At 32.7% G+C, this 21,660-nt stretch overlaps 1 protein-coding gene across 1 annotated transcript; it reads left to right on the forward strand.

Moving 5' to 3' along the window:
• The first annotated feature begins 12,270 nt into the window (after positions 1–12,270).
• On the forward strand, positions 12,271–16,390 carry LOC106776346. Its single transcript, XM_014663774.2, has 7 exons — positions 12,271–12,947; positions 13,036–13,122; positions 13,284–13,496; positions 14,050–14,214; positions 14,435–14,488; positions 14,729–14,875; positions 15,740–16,390. Exons 1-7 carry the CDS (start codon positions 12,573–12,575, stop codon positions 16,115–16,117), a joined length of 1,419 nt encoding a protein of 472 aa, XP_014519260.1. The 5' UTR covers positions 12,271–12,572; the 3' UTR covers positions 16,118–16,390.
• The last annotated feature ends 5,270 nt before the right edge of the window (positions 16,391–21,660 follow it).

Genomic DNA, 21,660 nt, shown 5'->3' on the forward strand with positions numbered 1-21,660 from the left:
CCAGGTGAGATTGTCAAACACTTATTTAGGGGCAATGAATTTCTGAATCTAGTTGAATATAGTTGCCAAGATCAAATTGTTCTGACATTGTTTTTTCGATGTATTACCATATGGAAGGGGACAAGTGAATCCCAAGGGACTATAGTATTACAACAACTTTATTAATGAATTGATAAGCCATGGTTCTTATAAAAACATGATTTTTCTCTTAAAGTTTGATTAAACACCAAATAGGGTTCTTCCGGGTTGTCTGATGAACATTTATATTTTTTTCTTTTTTATTTCTCATAATGTAGGAATCGAAGCACATATTACATTATACCATTGGGACCTACCACAAACACTTGAGTATGAATATGAAGGATGAGTTAGTCGAAGAGTTGTGTATGGTTCCCAGCCTTGATCTAGACAGAGACTATGCAAATTAAATCTAGCATGATATTAAGAAGTGGTATTTATTGTGATTTAACACATGTATATATACGTTTGTAGGAAAGACTTCACATCATATGAAGATGTTTGCATTAGAGAATTTGGAGACAGAGTGAGTTATTAAAATTATCTTGTAAAGCAATATCATGTCATGATACATACTAGACGACTTAATGATTATATTTTGAAATATTATTGTATCAACAGTTTTTATTTATGTTAATGAACATTCTTTTTGAGACCTTTGTTATATTTTTCTCAATATTTTATATTTTATTTGTCTATAATAGAACCAATAGTGTGAGTTTGAACATAATAGAAGCAATATTATATATATTTTTTTTTCAAAAAATATTCTATATTTTTTTGAAATATTTTATTCTAAAATTAATTATTTTTTTTAAAAAAAATTTAGACCAATAGATAGCATTTTTTTAAACAAGCGCTATCTATTGTTAGTTACCAACAGATGGCGCTTATTTAAAAAAGCGATATCTATTAATGGGTGACAATAGATGGCTGACATAGATAGCGCTTAAAAAAAGCACTATCTATGATAAAAAAAAAAAGTGTTATCTATGCACTTTTTTGTAGTACTCTTTAAATGCAATTACCAAAACATAACAATAACTCATGCAATACTAAATAATTCTACATTCAAGATAAATAATGTCATAAGAACAACATAATATCACTTATCTAACACTACTACAATTGAAGAAAATAGTTTGTCATGAAACACATCAATGCCAAGAATGAGGATGGGAACACCAAATGCAGCATAGAAATAGTAATAAGGTCAAACAATCAATTTTCTTGTTTAGATACTATTTTTTTCTAATTCACAACAATTAAATCTATAATTTTATAATATATGAACTCGTTTCAGGAAATTTTGATCCGGAATATAGGAGTGGGAATTAATACATTTCGGAAAGCAAAATCCGGTTGATAGACTGCAGAAAAAAATTTGATGAGTACAAAAAGAAACAACCAATGCGTATGCCTGAATATAATTGGTCGGGCATTGATCCCTCCACCTCCCCATTTCAAACCTACACCTCCCCATTTTTTTTATTTTTCTTTAATTAAAAAATAACCTTTTCTTTTTTACTTTTTTAACCCTATTTATTAAATAACCCTAACATTTAACTTTCTATTTCATTCAGATTTTACTTTCACTTTCAACGCAGTCCCACCTCCCCTTTTCTGATTCTTCTCACCCCACTCCAAGTTTCATTTTCCAAAATTCCAACTCTCTCTGAAGGAAATGAGTTTCTACTTATTTACTAGGAAAAATGCTACAAACACAGATAATTACTACTATAATAACCACTTCATCGTTCTTCATGACCTTCTGAGAGAGCTTGCAATTTATCAGTGCTCCCAGGAACCATTTTAAACATAGACCATTTTAAATATTTTAAAATATATAGAACTAAATTATCATTTATTTTAAAGATGGAAACCAAATTTTAATAAAACATAAGAATAAGAACTACTTCTCTAAATGTGAGACTGAAAATATACAGTAACCTTTTTTCATTCAAGTATAATTCATTTTTAGTCTCTTCTACTCTTGCCTATACCAAAATATAACAATAACCTTTTTTTTTAAACGGATGTCGACATCCGTTGAATTATGGTCAATCAGTTTTAAAGGTTGAGGAAAAGTGAATTACATACCTCTTCGCGTTTTTCTTTCAATCACGGAGACGAAATATGTACAGTTGCATCTTTCCTTTACACGACTCCTTACAGTGAGGGAGCATAAAGAATTAAAGAATAAGCAATAACGAGAGAGAGACTCACAGTGAGGGAGCACAAAGAACTAAAAAAAAACAATAACGAGAGAGAGAGCAGATACATGGGGGTGAAGGGATCAACGTGAGAACAAATAAGTTTTGTATAATAGGAGATTGAAATTAAAATTAACTTATAAAATAAATTTTAAAATTTTAATTAAGGGTATAATAGGAATATAAAAAAAAATAGGAATATAAGAAGAGATAAGATTGGAATTGGGAGGTGGAAGACCAAATATGTGAGATGGAGGGATGAACGCCCTAATTAGCCTTGGGTTTTGTAATACGGGCCGAAACTGCACGTGGCCCTTTATTGTGGGCCTCATTTCATCGTCATCTTCTACATCAATACATCCTGAATTGAAAATGAAAATCAACTAGGAAAAAAAAATCATGAAGACTCAAATGCTAACTAGCTAACCTAAGCTAAAAGTATATAAAATAAAAACAATTTATGAATATAAATAATTTTAAATAAAATATCCCTCTTATTATTATGAACCTTCATCTGTTACTCAAACTCTCAAAGTACATTTAGCAAAGTAAACATAGTCAATAATGAAATATAAATATAAACCACAATCATTATATGCTTGACTTAGCATTACGAGTTTACCTTAAACTTTCAAGAGTTTTTTTTTCTTTCTACAAACCAAAATCATCTTATCTGTAAACGAATTCGTAGAATATAATATATAATTGTAACATTTAAGTCTAGGATGTCTCTTTCTATTTCATATATACTTTATGAACCGCAAGTTGTGAGATAATTTGCTATATTGTTTGTCTTAATATAATTGTTTTTGTAAGAATAGCATATTAGAAGGTAGGTTTTAAACCTAACTCAACCTCACAAAACCGACTTATAAAGTAAGGATTGTACCTCATTTATATAGTAGAATTTAGTCTTATCTTTAGTCGATGTAGGACTTCTAATATAGAATTCTGTAAAGTAAAATAAATTTTTATCAAAAAAATATTATTGGTTAATATGTTAACTTTTATTAACAGAGAATTGGAACCAAACAATCTATCTCTTCCTCTGATTCACTTTTATAACCAGTTAACCTTATATATTTAAAAAGTAGAATAAATTTTAATTTTTTTGAAATCTGATTTTCAGTAGTGAATCTTTTCATGCAGAGAAATCAATGTGCTTTTGTGACTTCCTTATTATTTAATTTCATCTGTTCTTACATATTCCAAACCAAACCTTTTGCTATCTCCAACCTTTCTGAACACCTTTCTGCAAAGAGATAGCAGTTCTACATATCTATGCACAGGTGCAGCATGAATAAAGCATATCATTAATCATAATTATTTCACCACGTAACACTATCAATTCAAGCACCATCTTATTTAAATCATGTGCATGGTTGGAGCAACATCATCATGATGTAGATGATGATGATGCATCACTGTATTAACAGACAGGTTGGCCAAGCCATGATGCTAGCATGCAACTGATGCAAGTTTTAAGAAAAATGAAACAAAAATTGGCTGAAAAACATTCTTTCTGAACCACACCACGTTCCTAAATCATGGTTTACGAAGTTGTTTTATAGAACATGATAACATGAGATGGTTCACAACGTTTTTTCAATCTCCATATGTTTAGGATTTACTTGTGTTTACATTTTGAACATGGAAAGTTCATCGTGCATGCTTTTTAAGCTCTTTAGACAAAATCATTGCTTAACACATCACTATTCCATGCTTGGAAACCTTAATATATTTTTCTATTGGCCCCGTTCATGAAGCTTTAGGGTTTTAAATTTATCAATTTATATATAACCTTATTTTTTAGAGGGAGATTCATCATTTAAATCTAAGCACCTACCATTGTTTCTCATGATTCTATTCTCTTCTTTTTATAGAATCACTTTACTAGTATCCCACTTTTTCAGTAGAAAAAATTCTAAAGTTAGATGCTTTAACTTGATGCTGTTTATTTCTATATGTATAAGACATGTATTTTAGGTTAAAAATGCTGTGTCACTTCCTTTTTAGTTCTGAAAAAAATCTTACTATAATTTTATCACTTTGAATAGAAAAAGTTATAAGGAGATGATTATAGTAATAATCTTAACTTTGGTAAAAGATGAAAGAAAATCTTTCATTGAAATCTATATGAACCTGTTTTAAAATATTTAATTCTCGAACAACATTATTTTGGACATTTTTTATTTATTTAAGTGGGACCGGATATAATAATGTAGAAGAATATAGAAGTTCTTAATTGCTTTTGCTTTCACTATCATAATTTCTTTTATTCTGTTTTTGTCCTTTTAATATTAGTTCCTAAGGTATAAATTCCCTGTTTATGTGGCTAAACGACAAACAAAAGTTTAAAAAACAAATTTAACGCACGTTATCTAACTAGTTGAGATTAGATTAACAACATTTTAATAATATAAAAAAAATCTATATCAAAACTTTACAGTTTTGAAGAGATTAAAACGACATAAAATAGACTATGTACTAATGAAAAATAGTTTTGTTTATTCACCCCATCACAATCTTAGGTATAATTAAGTCAATTAAGTCGTTAACTTCTTTATTAATAATCATCAAGTTATGTAACTAATTTGATAGTGTGATGATTTTAAAATCTAAAAAAGAAAAAAATTTAAAGAATCAATAACGTAAACAATCGTAAATTATAAAAATATTTAAGCCATAACAAATTTACATAAAGCAAATGTAAATGTGAAAAATGCAAGGAGTGAGAGAAAAGAAAAACTAAACAAAAGAAATGTATTATACAATTGTATGAATATCATTATTATTTCAAATATTTTAAACAAGACTTCTATTATTTAATAAAGTAAATCTCGGTAAAATTATATGAACCATAACAATTATTTAATAGGTCTTAGTGGTTTACTTGTGTTTTATAAAAATAGTATATTACCAATAATATTTTTATTAAAATATTGTCAATAATATGTTAAAGAATGTGCTAACATTATTTTTTTAAAATATTATTGAAAGTTAGAGATGAGAAAATATTTTTTTTGTTTTTATAATTGTAAAATGCCATCTTATTTTATTCTATTTAATGTCTAGAAAGATTTGTAAAAGAAGAATAAAAAGTTTATATTTTTTATTTCTTTCCTTATATGTTATATATTCATAATTATTAAAAAATATAATATGATACATTCGCCAGCTATTTTTTTAACCATTAATATGAATAGAAGGCCTCATATATTAGTCATAATTTTCTTCACAATGAATTATAAATTATTTTTTGGTTAAATATATTTTTAATCACTAAACTATCAAGTCAATCTGTTTTTAGTCTCTCTTTCAAAGTAAAGTACTTTTTAGTTCTTCACCTTCAGAAAACTTTAACTTCGTCTTCCAAAACTAACAGCATTAAAGAAAAACTGAGCTGGCTAACGGTGGAGTGTCATGCCACTTTCTTTTTCCTAACAGCGAGTCAACCTTACTAGCTTTTTCGCCACGTCAATCTTTCCCACCGTGTCGCACTGCCAACACAATGTCGCGTCAGCCAGCCACCATGCCGTCGTGAAGCCGCCGCTGCAAAAACCTTAGCTGCCACCATCCTTCATCACACACGTCCACCATCAACACCGAGACGCGAGCAACCTCATCGCGCCACCACCCAACGCGAGCAGTGCCATTACGAGTTCAATCTCTCTGCCACCATTCTCCCTTCATCATCGCGAGGCCCTTCAAAACCTCATCATCCTCCAAGCTCGCATCGGACCACATGAGCAACCATCGCCGTTGTCGCGAGCCTCCAAAGCCATAACCAGCAAAACCCCCAATCCTCTAGGAAACTTGCACTGTGAGACTTTTCTTTACTCCGCAAGCAACGCCGTCGAAAATCCAAACGGCGAAGCTCCTCGCGACTTTCTCTTCCTGACCTGCAAGACAAAACCCAGAAAACACAACAGCCCAAAAAAACCCCAAATCAAACCCAGAACAAAAGCCCTAACCCATGCCTTGAGTTCGCGCAACCCCCACAACGCCTCACCACCTCCATTCGCGGCGCCATCAAACCTACAAGTAGACCCTAAATCAAAACCTCCAATGTGTTACTACACGAAAGAAATTCCAACGCATTTCTCCTTCAGAAAACACCATTGTTTCCTCTGCACCGACGACAACCTCTTCGTGGGTGCCAAGGCCTTTGCCGCCGGGGTGATTCTGGCCACGGGATTCGTCCACATGCTCTCTGATGCCACCGAAGCGCTCCAGCACCTGTGCTTACCTTCGTTGTCGTGGTCCAAGTTCCCTTTCACTAGCGTTAGATTAGGGTTGTTGTTTTGGAGAATGGGAGTGAGAAGAGAGAAGGCGTTGTGGCGAGTCTCGCCTTGGAGGACCAGGTTGGTGAGGAGGAACTGCTCGGAGACTGCGAAGGAGTCAAGACAGCGCCAATGAGGGAGGGAGATTAGCTCATTGTCAGAAAAAAAAAAAAAAAAAAAAAAAAAAAAAAAAAGTGGCGTGGCACTCCACCGTTAGCCAACTTAGTTTTTTTAACGTCGTTAGTTTTGGAGGACGAAAAATTAAGGTTTCCTGAAGTTGGAGGACTAAAAGGTACCTTACTTTGAAAAAGAAATTAAAAACAAATTCGCTTGATAGTTTAGGAACTAAAAACATATTTAGTCCATTATATTTTACTCCAGTAAATAGAAAGTGAAAACATTTTGATAATTTTATACTTTATCAATTCACATGTGTTAAAGCAAGAAAGATACAATGAGGTGAGAGAGAAATTGAAAATAATTTCCATCACAGTTAAGAATATTAAAAAATCATAATATAAATTCAGAAAAAGTTTAATGTTAGAAAACTAAATTCATTAAGTTGTTTAATTGGGAAGAATTACCTAGTTAGATTCTAAAGAGAGTATAGTATAGGATAATGATACTTTGACATTTTTTTTACAACATTTTAATACTATCTACGTGTCATTCTGTGATTGGTAGCATAATGATATTTTGACAATATTTTTTTGACAATATTTTAACATCATCTACGTATCATTTTGTGATTGATCCAAAATTACTCCATAGTCAATAATAATAATCATAAACACCACCATGAACTAATCATAAAATGACACAGATAATATTAAAATATTATAAAAAAATGTTATCAAAGTATCATTATGCATGTATATTAATAAAAGAATATCTTGACACACTACAGTAAGACAAGATTCTTCAAGCTTAGAATTCCCCCATCACATCACATCACATAATGCGCCACTCTCTTTTGTTGGTTTTGTAGGAATTGAGCCACTCAAAACGCATTCTTAGATGAAGAAGTTGTTTTGATGATTCATTGGTCAATGTTACCTCCAAACCCATTATTATTGCATTCTTTGGTCAACTGTGCCTCTTTTCTGACCTTAATTTTTCATTGAAATTGTTGCTATCTATGAACTCACCATTTCAGCACCACACCTAATAGTTACTTCTCAAACCATTCTAGTCTTCATTAGACAAAATGTCTCATAGGGTCGGGTACTTTGCGACAAACATTTCTGTCAAACCTTCTTTCTGCTTTTACTTTTTTACTTCTTTCCTCACTACACATTCAACCTTTTCTATCACCAATTTTAATCACCTTTTGCATACCTCACATTATGCAAAATCCAAACAAAAAGAAGCCCTGTTAATCATTTATTAATCACTCTATAAGTAAAACAGTTAATTTAGTGATGGTACAAATAATATGTGGAAAATTCATGAACCCTCCACCTGCTTATAATAATGTCAATAAAGAGGAGCTTCGGCCGCTCTGAAATGCCACATAAATACCACACAAAGTGGCCCTTTTTCCCTCTCTTTTTCTCTTTTTCCATATGCTTCATCTCTCTAAGCTAATCTCACAGCTTCAACTAGGAGACATCATCATTATACGCCTAGGCCCAATTAGAATACTGCACAAAGAATTTTAGAAGAATATAAGCGTTAAGGAAGTGAGTGATTCACTGACTTGTCCACCAACTACAGTGTATAGTTGCTCAGTACCTTAATGAGCACTACAATGCTGACTACATAATGCATTAAAAAGGTAGCTTATGTGGCGCCTTATATGGAATCAAATAAAACAAGACTACTCTGAAGTAACGTATGACTGAGATTTCAAATCAGTATAGGAAAACGACACACCAAGAGGTTTAGAATTTTTTTTCCCTTTGGTTAGCTTATGGGATGTCAATGTCTGCATCAGATATTGAGCCAAAAATGGTTAACAGAATTCATCTTTCTGAAAGTTTTTCTAAAGAAATGAGGTTGCTGTGAGTTTTATAAATTTCCATGAAACATTTAAAGAAAAGTTTCACAAAATATGAAAGATTATAGAAGTAGTGCAAGAAAAGTTTTAGTTGTAAAAGGAGAGTTTTTGAACAATAGAACAAAGTTTCTTGTTTGCTGCCCTGGAATTCTGAGTACATATTTTCCTCTGTCAACTTTTGTCTATGGCCATTCTCTGCATTCTTTGATCAAGAGGTGAAATGTTGGAATTCCATCACATATAATAAACAAAGTCACACGTTCTTCTCTGACAAAATGTGTGATCAACCATTGATACAGAATCATATTTAGCGCTCCCTCGTTACATACATACATACATATATATAAAATTTCTATTTAATATTGAAGTGTACATTGGGAAAACCGTGTGAATGCAAGTGGAATTGATATTTATGTATTCCCTCTTTCTCTACTCTTTGAACCAATATTTTCTTGTGTGATATTGAAACTTCAACTGCAGATTTAGAATTCAACCCTTCTTAATTAAATTAATTAGGCCATATCTCTGCATGATGGACTCTCTCACTCACACTGCACACTCATCCACCATTCACCCATGCTTTCCTTACATATCAACTATTGACCGAATTCTCACCTAGAATTGCCTTCCATTACATTAATAATAACCCCACGTTACTGGTTTTTGTTTGCTCTTGAAATAGTGAACTACATTTTTCTGTCTGCAGCATGTTTTGCCTAAATTTGTTTCCTTAGAAACGTAGACACATGCCAACTTTTCAGTAGCTAATAAACCATTTCTCATAGTTTTGTCACAAATTGATGTTTCATGCACTCAAACCTAACATGGACTAGCAATCAAAAAAAGTGGAAGCCACGGTTGTCTGGTAACAGTTTTCTCAAATAAAACATCTGTCTCCATCCCATCCATCAATTAAGAGAGAAGGATGATCATCTGTCTTAATACATGAAAAAATTAATGCACAGTGACTGACAAACTCAAAAGATAAACAGAAACCTTTAAAGGCTTTATTAATTAGGGCTTTCTAATTCTTCCAAACTTGGTTGTACAATGGTCCATAATGTTCATTAAACTGATGACTATAATTAAATTAATTAATCCCTTGAAACTGTCCATGAGTTAGTTAGAGGGGTCTTTTCATTTTTCACTCAAACAACAGAAGAAGAAACATATTTGGCCTTTTGTGTTTATAGTTGCTATCCAAACATATATTAATTCTTGACCTTCAACTAACTTGTGTAAAGTACATTGCTGAATGTTTCTGGATGTAAGAGACATGAGTTTTGGTTTCACTGAGGTTGTGTAATTTAATGTGCGGACCAGTTAGCTGTAGTGAGAGTGACTCACAGGGGACCAGATTCTCAGTATGCTTCCCATTGTCTATGTTGCTGATGTTAGTGAGTATGAGCCAGGTCTTTTTGTGAGAGGTAAGAAAAGAAAAGGATTTAAAAATTCAGAGCTACAAATAAAGAGGTTCCTAGCAAAATGGTAGGCAGATATCATTGCCAGAGTCCCCGAAAAGGAGAAACTAGAGAAACACTGTGAAAGAAAGACAACATCAGTTTTGGTGCCAATGAAGCCTTGAATCATAGTCCCTAATGTCTTACAAAGGTTTATGAGCTACATCCCCTAGGAAGGGTAGCATACTCTGTCTTTAGCTCAAATCAATTATGTTTTGTTGGTACTAAACTAATCATTTTGGTTGAGGACATGTTCTGTAAGTTATTTAAGCTATGTTTTACTTTCAATTATAATTGTTAAGTTTTAACAGTAAAGCTAGGTAACAAAGATCTCAGATGCATTAATAATATATATTTTTTTTAAGAAAAAAGTAGTTTTTCTTGTGAAAATAGCACTGATGGAAATAGTATATTCAGAATTTCTTAAAGGGTGTGAGTGGTACAACTTTATTCAATGAAAATAGGCCATTAGCTATGAATGACGAAAACAGCAAAATATAGCTTTTTTTCTAGTTCATACAATTAACTGCAAAATATAGCTTTTTCATGATTAATTTTCCTTCTCCTTAATAACTCCCCAATGTTTCCTTCTCACCAAGATAGTTAAAAGTGATGGTTAGCATTTTGACCAGCCACTCGATTACGTAGGGGTGCACCACAGTAACAACAGAACACAAAGACAAAATGATTATAATCTACAAAAGTGGAAGAAGCTAAGACCCTTTTAAGATAAGAAGAATTTGGTGAGCATGGAGCATATGATAAGTGGCCTTGATTAAGGTAGTTACGTTGGTAAACATTATTAGTGGTGGTTCTTTTTTCTGGATGGGGTTCACCTAATTAACGACAACCAAAAGATTGAGCCCCCAATACCATGGACAAACCATGACACGCATGCATCTCATGAGTTTGTGCTTAAACATGTAGTGAACAATGCCAGGTCTGCGCGTGCCAATTGGGTTGGGGACCTTCCTACTACCAATTCAACTCTCACTAATGCAAATTCATGTAACTTCTTGAAAGACATATAAAAGGTCTTAAAGAATGATAAACTTTAATTTTAATAAAACAATTAGATTAATCTTTTAAATTACAAAAATTAAGCTGTCAGTGTCATTGACTGAAATTAGAAAATTCAATTAATTAAAATATATAAAAACTAGTCAAACACTGTATGTTCAAAATACTTAGTAAGAGTTATTATCAAAGATATGTGAAAAGCTGGAAAGTTTTATCCTTTTAAATTGATTTCAATTGGGTTGAATCAAAGTATGATACACTTTCAAATACTGAGGATTTCCTGTAAAGATACATAAAATATGCATATTATTATACTTATCTGCTATCTCTCTAGTTTGGTATAAGTAGATAGAACATTGTTTTCAAAGTTGCAGCTTATGAAAATAGGCTTGAGGATGGTTATAGATTGGATTGAAGAGTATAGAAATTTTGCTGTGAAAGGGAATATGGAAAAATGTGGTAGAAGGGTGAGTCATAATAGAACATCTTGGGAAGTGGGAAAGCAAGGGCCTTAAAGCAAACAGAGAACCCAAATCAATCGTAATTCCTATCAGTCCTGAGACACAAAGTAAAGAATAACAGAAATCATCAGTCCCATTTTGCCCCAAAAAACTAACACCACAAAAGCTAAAGTTTCAGTTCTTGTATTGGAGACCGGAAACATGTCCTCTTATATCTCTCTGACTTCGATATTTCTTCCTCTCTTTCCCTCCCACCAAACTGTCTTAGGACCAATTTGGATACCTTCAAGTACATTTTGTGTCTAATTTTTTAACCTTTTCTGATACAAGGTTACTTCTCCAATTTTTTACTTCAGAATAGAAAGCCCTACAACCATTTCTTCTGCAGTTAAAGATAAAAACGAAACTACCCTCATGATTGACCACTACAAAGTGACATCATTTTCAATAACCCATTTCTTATATTTCAAAAATGCAGTTTCTTTCCAATGCATTCTTGTAACCTGAAAAAAAAAAAAATCTTTACTTTTTCACTTTGAACAATAAAAGAAAGTAACATTAACTCTTAATTTTAATTTTCCAATGTTAAAAAAGTCAATAGTTGGTCCTCATAAACACTAATATTAAAGAACTAATTTAATGTTAAAATTGACATTAAACCACCATTTTAATGAACCTATTAGTATTGATTGTATTGATCAACCAAACTAATGGACACCATGATAATTACATTCCTTAAAGACCAAAATGGTAACTAAAGGAAAAACTGTAAAAAAACACACAAACAACTTTTTTTAATGAGCCATGATGCATGCACCCCTCTTGCACTCAGACTTTCTTGGAGTTTTTAAATTGGGCATGATTTCATCACTACTCTGGCATTTATAAGTACTCCACCCACATGGTCAAAACTTCAAGAAACCCCAACCCTGTGCATTTTTTTTTAATCAGGTAGCACCTGGAAGTTCTAGTTGTCAGTAACAAAACCCGAGTTTCACAATAGTCTTGAGCACTAAACTCCAAGAGAGAGTCAGAGAGAGAATAGAAGGAAGTTGTTGTGTGCTTCCAAGACATTGAAGATGGTGAAGGAGTAATTAGCCTTTCTTAGAATACTCGCCATGTGTTGGATAGATTTGGTGGAAGACGTGTTTCCCCTGGAAGAATCAAAGCCTGGGAACACACACTTTTGTTTTGTTCCTGCAAGAACAAGAAGACAAGGCCAATGTGAACAAACTCACTCGGATTTGTCAATAGAAACAAGGAAGACAGATCTCTCAAGCATGAATTTTAGCTTTTGTTTGAGCTCCCCGATCATTTCCACACTTGTACATTTCCTTCTTGTTGTTTCTTTGCTTTGTCCTGTTTGTTCCTCAGAAATGGGCAACACCCCAGTTGCCAATCAGACTTTTAAGCCGCAAGAAGAGGTTTACAAGATGAACATCATAAGAACTCGTCTTCAGCAAATCAACAAGCCCCCTGTCAAGACAATTCAGGTGAGCCAAAGCTTCTAGCTTTTCATGTCCCTTCTTTTCTCCCCTGCTTTTAACCGTAACACGGTGAACTTCTTTTCGCTGCCACCAGAGTCCTGACGGTGATGTAATAGACTGTGTGGTGTCTCATCAGCAACCAGCTTTTGATCATCCTATGTTGAAGGGACACAAACCACTGGTAATTGTTAATTGTCTCAGACATTTTCTTACAGTTTGTTTGTTTGTTTTTTTAATTTGCATATATTATTTGAAGTGAGGAGAAATTTGAATCACATAGAATTTATTATTTGAAGTCAGGGAGAAATTCAAATTAAAGTGCAGATGTTCATACATGTGCAGGATCCTCCCGAACGGCCTAAAGGTCATAACCAAAGGGACATATTGAGTGAGAATTTTCAGCTATGGACCATATCAGGGGAGTCATGTCCAGAAGGTACAATTCCAATTAGAAGAACAAAAGAACAAGACATGTTAAGAGCTAGTTCTGTAAGCAGATTTGGAAGGAAAATAAGAAGGCGTGTTAGAAGGGACACCAGTAGCAATGGCCACGAGGTATGCACTGAAACTTTCTTTTCTTTTCTTTACCTTTTTCCAAACCAAAGGAAGGCATTAACAAGCAAACAACTATAGCAGAAACTATTAAGGCAAGCACATGGGAGTTAAATGTTTTGTTTTTCAACCTATGCATATATTTTTTTTTTTTTTTCACCATGCTTCACAATGACGCTAAGAATAGCGATGAAAGCACCAAAAATAAATTTTGATTAGCTGGATTTTTATTCCTTTCTTCCGATTGTGAAACTTCAACCTTTTCCTTTTTATGGCAATCACAGAATTCCATGGTTCCTCAGCTAGTAATGTTTCACTTACTCCAAAGTAAGTGGTCTTTTCATCCTTGTGTATGTTGCAGCTACCTTTACCTTGTATACAAAAATTTAACCAAACCACTCAACATCAAGTTTAAACCCTCATTATCTTGCATAGAAAAGTAAAAATAAATAAAAAACTTAGCTTCCTCTAGCAACTCTTCAAACTGACCTAACAAATAGTTTAATTTTGACATACCTGCAAACCTAACAATAGTATTTGTTGGTGCACTGCACAGCATGCAGTTGGGTATGTGAGTGGAGAACAGTACTATGGAGCTAAGGCTAGCATAAACGTGTGGGCACCCCGTGTGGCAAATCAGGATGAATTCAGCCTGTCCCAAATGTGGGTCATATCTGGTTCATTTGGGGATGATCTCAACACTATTGAAGCTGGTTGGCAGGCAAGTTTCAATTCACCCATTACTGCACCTTAATTAATCAACTCTTTCTTTACACAAACATACTCATTTTCCTTCAATAATTTCTACCACTGTATCCTTTTTGGTTACCAATAGCATTCAAAACACAGATACCATGCTCAACTACCTACCATTCATTTTCATCACCGAATTTAATTTTATGCTTTCGACAACCAAACTTATTCAATTAATTTTGCTGCAGGTCAGCCCTGAGCTCTATGGGGACAGATACCCCAGATTCTTTACTTATTGGACGGTAAGAAAACTCATTCAAGGAAAAAGAGTGCACAGTTATACTATATGTTCATTGTGATCCTTGCTTAAACTCTAAGGCAGATCATATATTAATAAGCCCTGATGATGGTACAACTTTTTAGTCAAACAGATTATTTCATTTATTATAATGTTAAATCAAGGAGACAGGTTCATACTACAGTTGTTATTGTTATTAAAAAGAATGAAACTGATGAAAAATATTGGTATTTATTATTTACAGAGTGATGCATATCAAGCAACTGGATGCTACAATTTACTGTGCTCAGGTTTTGTTCAAACTAACAATAAAATTGCAATTGGAGCTGCAATTTCTCCAACTTCTTCCTATGCTGGTGGGCAATTTGATATTAGTTTGCTGATTTGGAAGGTAATTTGGTGTTTCTTTACGAAATTGATCACAAAAAATGATTATTTATTGAGAACTTGGTGTAGAAGTCTCCATTTACTTCTTTTTGGGTTACTTTATGTTAATTTTTGTTTTGGTGACTGAAAAAGTTAAACTTTGTCATATAAAACGGATTAAGCCATTTAGGGTTTGTTTAGGTTAATCTTTTATGTGGCATACTTGATGGGTTAAGGGTGGGCCCTGTTAAAGGATATAAAAGATTTTATGACAGAACACTGTGCCTACCGTTGGATTTGAATACTTTTGTTATTCAGAAAAGTCTTGTCAAAAACCCAAAAAAAAAGTAAATAAAATGGATTTAAAAATAGTCAATGGTGGGGTGGGAAGTATGGCAATGGCATCGAATTTTGTGATATAGACTGGTAGAAGAAGAAGGAAGGGAAGATTAATTTAAGCTTTTGATGGTAATATGATAATTAATTAATTAAAAATTTTATAAAAGTGAAGATATAGTAGTTAAAAAAAGAGGAAGAATAAAGTGATGGTGCACAAAGTTTTGTCCTATGTCATGTCTCAGTTAACATGCCACTTTACTCACTTTAATACTTTGGGACATTACACGCATGCACTGTGAATTCTAATAATGAACTGTATTTCCTCTTCTTTTGAAGATTCTCTTCACTTTTTTTTTATCTTCGTTTTACTATTATTCTAACAAAACCCTAAAAATTGGCTTATTCCCCCAACATTCACGACCTATCTTTTCCCTCTTTTTGACCCGTTTCACTTACCAACCTGGCTAACATGTTGGTATTCATAATTATGTCTATGTTTGAGTAGTTTGCAACAAAAGGTGAGATTGAAGGTTTGGTGTTTGGTGTACAGGATCCAAAGCATGGGAATTGGTGGCTTGAATTCGGATCCGGAATCTTAGTCGGGTATTGGCCATCGTTCTTGTTCACACACCTTAGAGATCATGCAAGCATGGTGCAATTTGGTGGAGAAGTGGTGAATTCAAGGCAATCAGGGTCTCACACTTCAACCCAAATGGGTAGTGGGCATTTTGCAAGTGAAGGGTTTGGAAAAGCTTCATACTTTAGGAATATGCAAGTTGTGGATTGGGACAACAACCTTGTACCCTTGTCAAATCTTAGGGTTCTAGCAGATCACCCCAATTGCTATGACATTCAAGGAGGGATTAATAATGTTTGGGGGAATTACTTTTACTATGGTGGACCTGGGAGAAATGTCAAATGTCCCTAAGGGGATCAATTTTTTTTTTTTAATTTTTTTTTTAATTTTATATTTGGTCATTTTTGGTTTTGGGTGACATTGGTTTTCCTTCTCAAGGGCATGCAAGAAGCTTGGGTCATGGGGTCATTTATTCTTATATTTAATTTACATTTGTTTGTTGATCAATATTTTTTATTTTTATTTTGACTAACCAGTCAGTCACCCATTGATTATACCATTACCACCTGGACTCCTATGTAAATCTTTAAAGAGAAATAGTAAATATATTTCTTCCTTTTTCTATTCCATTCTATCCCTTCCTCTTTTTTATTTTTTATTTACTGATTAAAATGATTGCTTCTTTTCTAGTTTTCTTCTTCCTCTGATTTTGATGGAAATTAAATGAACAAGAGTTTGGTTACATTTTAACATTCCTAAGAATTTTAAATAATTGTTGTTGCAGAAGATTTTAATTACAAGTATTCAGTTTAAAAGATTGCTTTGCTGTTTGTTGCAGCTTCACGGTCAAAGTTCGGAAATAGTCAACAAAGATCTTGGATTTTACAGTATCCAAGAGTAGTTGTATTATTTTATTTTATTTTGTCAAGCATTGCAATATAATATCACGTATGAATTTTATTTTGTTAGGGTTTCAATATAATGGCGGCGCTATCGTGTAATGAGGTTGTATTACTCAATCAAAAACTAGTAAATTTCCATTATAGTTGAGTTGAATAATAAATTTATGAATAGGCGAATCTCACTCATACAATAATATATAATAAAAAAATATTATTTATCTAATAATTTTATTGTAAAAGATAAGTTTATGTCTACCACATTATATAAGTATTTTAATGTATATATATTAATATAATAATTGAATCTATCTTCTTTGATATTGTTTAAATTTTCTTTACTTTAACGTAAAATTCTTGTATTAATTAAGCATTTATATTTATATGAAAATAATATTTGATTTTTTTAAATTATATATGAATATGAGTAATATATAATTTTTGAAATTGAATATATATATATATATATATATATATATATATATATATACTAAATTAGTTTTTAATTTATTAGATAATTTAAAATTTTATATTATTTTTTTCTTTAATCATTAGTCATTATAATAATTTTTAAGACATATATTTAAACATTTTATTCTAATATATAATTATTTAAGATCTATTAATTATTATTAATCACATATTGTAATTACATTATAACCAAGCATATACATCAATAATAACACACAATATTCCTTAAATACACAAATGTAAATGTATTGTATATGAAAGTTTTTTAAAAATAACCTAACTTAACTTAACCAATAAGATCGGCTATCAGTACAAAAGTACATAATTAAAATATACATTTTACGTATATTTTTAATGAAATAGAATTAAAGAAAACTACGCAAACTCATTGTTAATTATATATATACCATTATTGTACGTAAAGATCATAATACTACCAAATCAAAAGGTAAGTTAGTGAAAATAAGTACCACTACATAATTAAAATTATCCTCAAAATATAATTCAACAGTTCAAACATACAAGTTTAATCTTCCACTCTTTTATCAAATTCTATTTATCTCTATCATAAATTCGATTCAACAACAATAATTACCTTATAAACAAAGTTCATTTTCAACTTTAAATCATTTGTTAACTATAAGAAGCAAATATTTATCATATAATACAACCCTCACAATTCAAAAGTCACAACAACCCTCATGGCTAGACCCTCATAGCTCAAATATAGCATAAATATTTAAATCTATTTTTAGAAAAGCAAATTCAAAAAATCTACACTTAACATATCTCGTTATCGCAACTTGGGAATCATAGTTCTAGATTTATATTGGGACATCAATTCCTCTTGAGTATGACCAAGGTATGTTTTTCACATTTGTTAGGTCTGATTTGATTTCATACTGAAGCTCTAGATGCCAAGAACCCCCTTTGATTCCCCCTAGATATCTTCCTCTGCACGAATCTGTCAATATTAAAGTCAAGATAGTCTCTACAAATGTTTCTCAATACACCACGTAACATCACATCAACTTAGTACTCTCTCTAAGAGTCACTACATTCACAACATTCACACAAAATTCATATTTCACTCTTAATACCTTTAATTAATTTAAAACACACCGAAAAAAAAAATATTTTTCTCAAACTTCTGTATAGCAAGATCGCACTATCGCCTAGCGAAAATAAAACAGGCGCTCCTTGTAACTAAAGTTCCAAGTCACACCCAATGACAAAATTCGACACCTATTATCCACTTGTGTCCAATGATGACTATTTGGTGCCCAAAGCTGAGTCCTAGAGTTTTTGTAATTTATTTTATAGATGATGCACAACAATATATAATTAGTATACACACTTCATTCCTTGGAGCTCCCTAAAATATATTTTTTCTTTGGAGCCCAACAATTTTAAAGTCTCGTGCCATTACAGAATTTTAGAAATTTCAATGTATATGAGATTGGTCCATTGGTGTATCTAAGTTATTTTACTTCTTGTATCCAAATAAACCCATTAAATTTGAAATCAAAATAGATATCACCATTACACTAGTTTATTACACCGTACATAATCCACCATTTTACTCATTTCTATTTCTCTAAAATATGACAACCAATCAAGTTCAACTTAATAAAACCAGCACAATCATTTTCATATCTCAGTTCAATATCATAACATATTCATCGTCATCATAAAATTTAAAGAGAAATATTCTAAAGTTTTATTAGCTTTCCTTATCTCAAACTAACTATCATTGTCCGTTAAATTCTTGTAGCCTAAAAACATTGTTATCTCTTTTAGATACACAGTATTCAAACAAAGTTAAAATTCAGGTAACACTACGTCTAATTTCTAATTTTCTTTATTAAGATTATGACTAAAACACTAAGAAAACTAACATTTAATTGAGTATAATTCTTCTTAAACCTTCATTTATTCAATGGTTCATTTCAATTTATTTCTGAAATAGAAATAGAAGTGAATAGCAGAATAAATTAAAAGAAATTATAAAAGAAGAAGAAAGAAAGGTTCCACAATAGCTCAATCAAACCAGCAAACCCAACCCAATTGAATAGAAATACATAAGCCCATATTGTACAGTTTTTGTCTTTTTTCTAATACAACTTTATATTCCGTTAGGTGGTACATATATAGAAGCCACACGCACCTCACTCACGGTTGTACCCTCTGCTATATTTTTCTGTTATTCTTTTTTGTCCTTTCATAGGCAATAGGTTGTATATAAACATACTGCATTGCTTTCATCAATATAGCAAAAATTACTACCTCAATCCTTTTGTTTTCAGCCTTTATCTGTCATTTATTTTGTTCTTTTATATGGTATCAGAGCTCCATCTCTTGGAGCTTTGCTAATACCTTCCTTTCTTCATTATGTCTAAAGCTCACTCTAAATCTAAAACCACCGCCAATGGTGGTAATGAAGATGATTGGTTTGGGTAAATTGAAACAAAGCCTTTATCACTTAGACATCAACCACCATGCGAGTTTGACATCACCTAAAGTCTCCTTCATCACTAATTTCAATACCCCTCCCATCAACAACGCCAACCTTTGGCATTTTAGGCTAGGACACCTTTTGGAGAAACATCTCAACGTTTTACACATGAATTTTCTTTTATTTCTAAACATGTTGATGACAATTGTGACATTTTCCATTTAGCTAAACAAAAACGTTTGCCATATTCCCCAAGTATTAGTACATCTTCCAATTTATTTGATTTAGTTCATATAGATATTTGGGGACCTTTTTCTAAACCCTCTTTTCATGGTCAGAATTATTTCCTAACTATTGTTGAGGATTTTAGTCGTTTTACATGGGTTGTCTTATTAAAATCAAAAGGAGAAGTCCAAAAACATGTTTGAAACTTTATTGCCTTAATTGAAAATCAATTTCATACAACCATTAAGTGTATTCGTTCTGACAATGGACCTGAATTTTTTCAAAGGGATTATTTTTCATCAAAGGACATTTTACATCAAACAAATTGTGTTTATACCCCCCAACAAAATGGACGTGCCGAACGAAAACATCAACACATTCTTAATGTGGCTAGGGCCCTCATGTTTCAATCTAGCCTTCCTAAACCTTTTTGGTCTTATGCTATTAAACATGCAGTTTTCCTAATAAACCGTGTTCTTTCACCTGTTATTAAAATTAAAACTCCCTTTGAATTACTATTCAAAGAACCTCCTAATTTTTCTCTGATTAAAATTTTTGGTTGCCTTTGCTATGCATCAACAAATCCTTCTTGCCAAAAATTTGATGCCCACTCTAGACGTGGGATTTTTTATGCTTCCAAACAGGAACCAAATGCTATGTCATTTTTTACATCAACAACAAAGAAATTTTTGTATCACGCAATATAACATTTAATGAGACGTTTTTTCCTTTTTCAGTACCCTGTCCAGCTTCACCATCCACTACAATGCCCTCCCAGACACAAGCCCAATTCATATTCAAACCCTTCCAAAACTTGAAATAGACTATTCCAACCACCCTCCCTTTGAATCACCCACTCACCATGAGCCTATACACTCCCCAGATCCCACTTTTTGCCCTAGCTTACCTTCTCCATAAAAAATTAGCGACCCTCCTTCACTGCACCATCAACCCTCTCCCTCATCACCACCACCAAATTCCCCTCCATCTCCGCGACATTCAACTCGGGTCACTACTCGCCCAAGCTACCTTGATGATTATTATTGCAACATTTCTTCCAATGATTTGGCCATTGTTCCAAAGGATTCTAACTAATCCCCTTCAAAGATCTTGTATCCTCTCCATTCTGTTGTCACTTATTCTCACTTGTCCTCTTCTTATTCTCACTTTTTGGTGTGTCTTAATCGAGAGGAAGAACCAAAGACGTATCAAAAGGCTGTTACCCAACATTGCTGGCAGGAGGCCATGCAAGCCGAAATTTTGGCCTTGAGGCAGAATAAAACTTGGGACATTGTTCCGACACCTCCCTCTATCAAACCCATTGGATGCAAATGGGTTTTCAAAATTAAGCGCAGGCTTGATGGATCTGTGGAACGCTATAAAGCTCGCCTTGTTGCGAAAGGGTACTCACAAATTGAAGGGGTCGATTATCTAGAAAATTTTTCCCCTGTCGTAAAAATGGCTACTGTTAGGGCCCTTCTAGCCTTGGCATCAATCCACAATTAGGACTTGCACCAACTCGACGTCAGCAATGCTTTTCTCCATGGGGACCTATCAGAAGATGTGTATATGGTTATTCCTCCTGAACTGTCCAGTAATCCTACTAATCATTGTTGCAAGCTCAAAAAGTCTCTCTATGGCTTGAAACAAGCAAGCCGCAAATGGTATGAAAAATTATCTTTTCTATTGTTGTCTTCTGGGTATGTTCAAGCACATGTTGATCATAGTTTATTTGTCAAAGTTACTGGATCTGTTTTCACTGCTCTCATTGTTTATGTTGATGATATTGTGCTTATTGGAAATTCTGCTTCTGAAATTACTAAAATTAAGACCATCCTTCACTC

Source organism: Vigna radiata, chromosome 11 (assembly GCF_000741045.1).
Source record: "Vigna radiata var. radiata cultivar VC1973A chromosome 11, Vradiata_ver6, whole genome shotgun sequence".
Classification (NCBI taxonomy): Eukaryota; Viridiplantae; Streptophyta; class Magnoliopsida; order Fabales; family Fabaceae; genus Vigna; species Vigna radiata.

Bases quoted from the DNA above. Each gene is read 5' to 3' on its own strand.
- LOC106776346 (XM_014663774.2), top strand. From the start codon at position 12,573: ATGTGTTGGATAGATTTGGTGGAAGACGTGTTTCCCCTGGAAGAATCA. The intron at 14,215-14,434 runs GCAAGTTTCAAT...ATTTTGCTGCAG, and splicing joins CTATTGAAGCTGGTTGGCAG to GTCAGCCCTGAGCTCTATGG. The intron at 14,489-14,728 runs GTAAGAAAACTC...TATTATTTACAG, and splicing joins GATTCTTTACTTATTGGACG to AGTGATGCATATCAAGCAAC.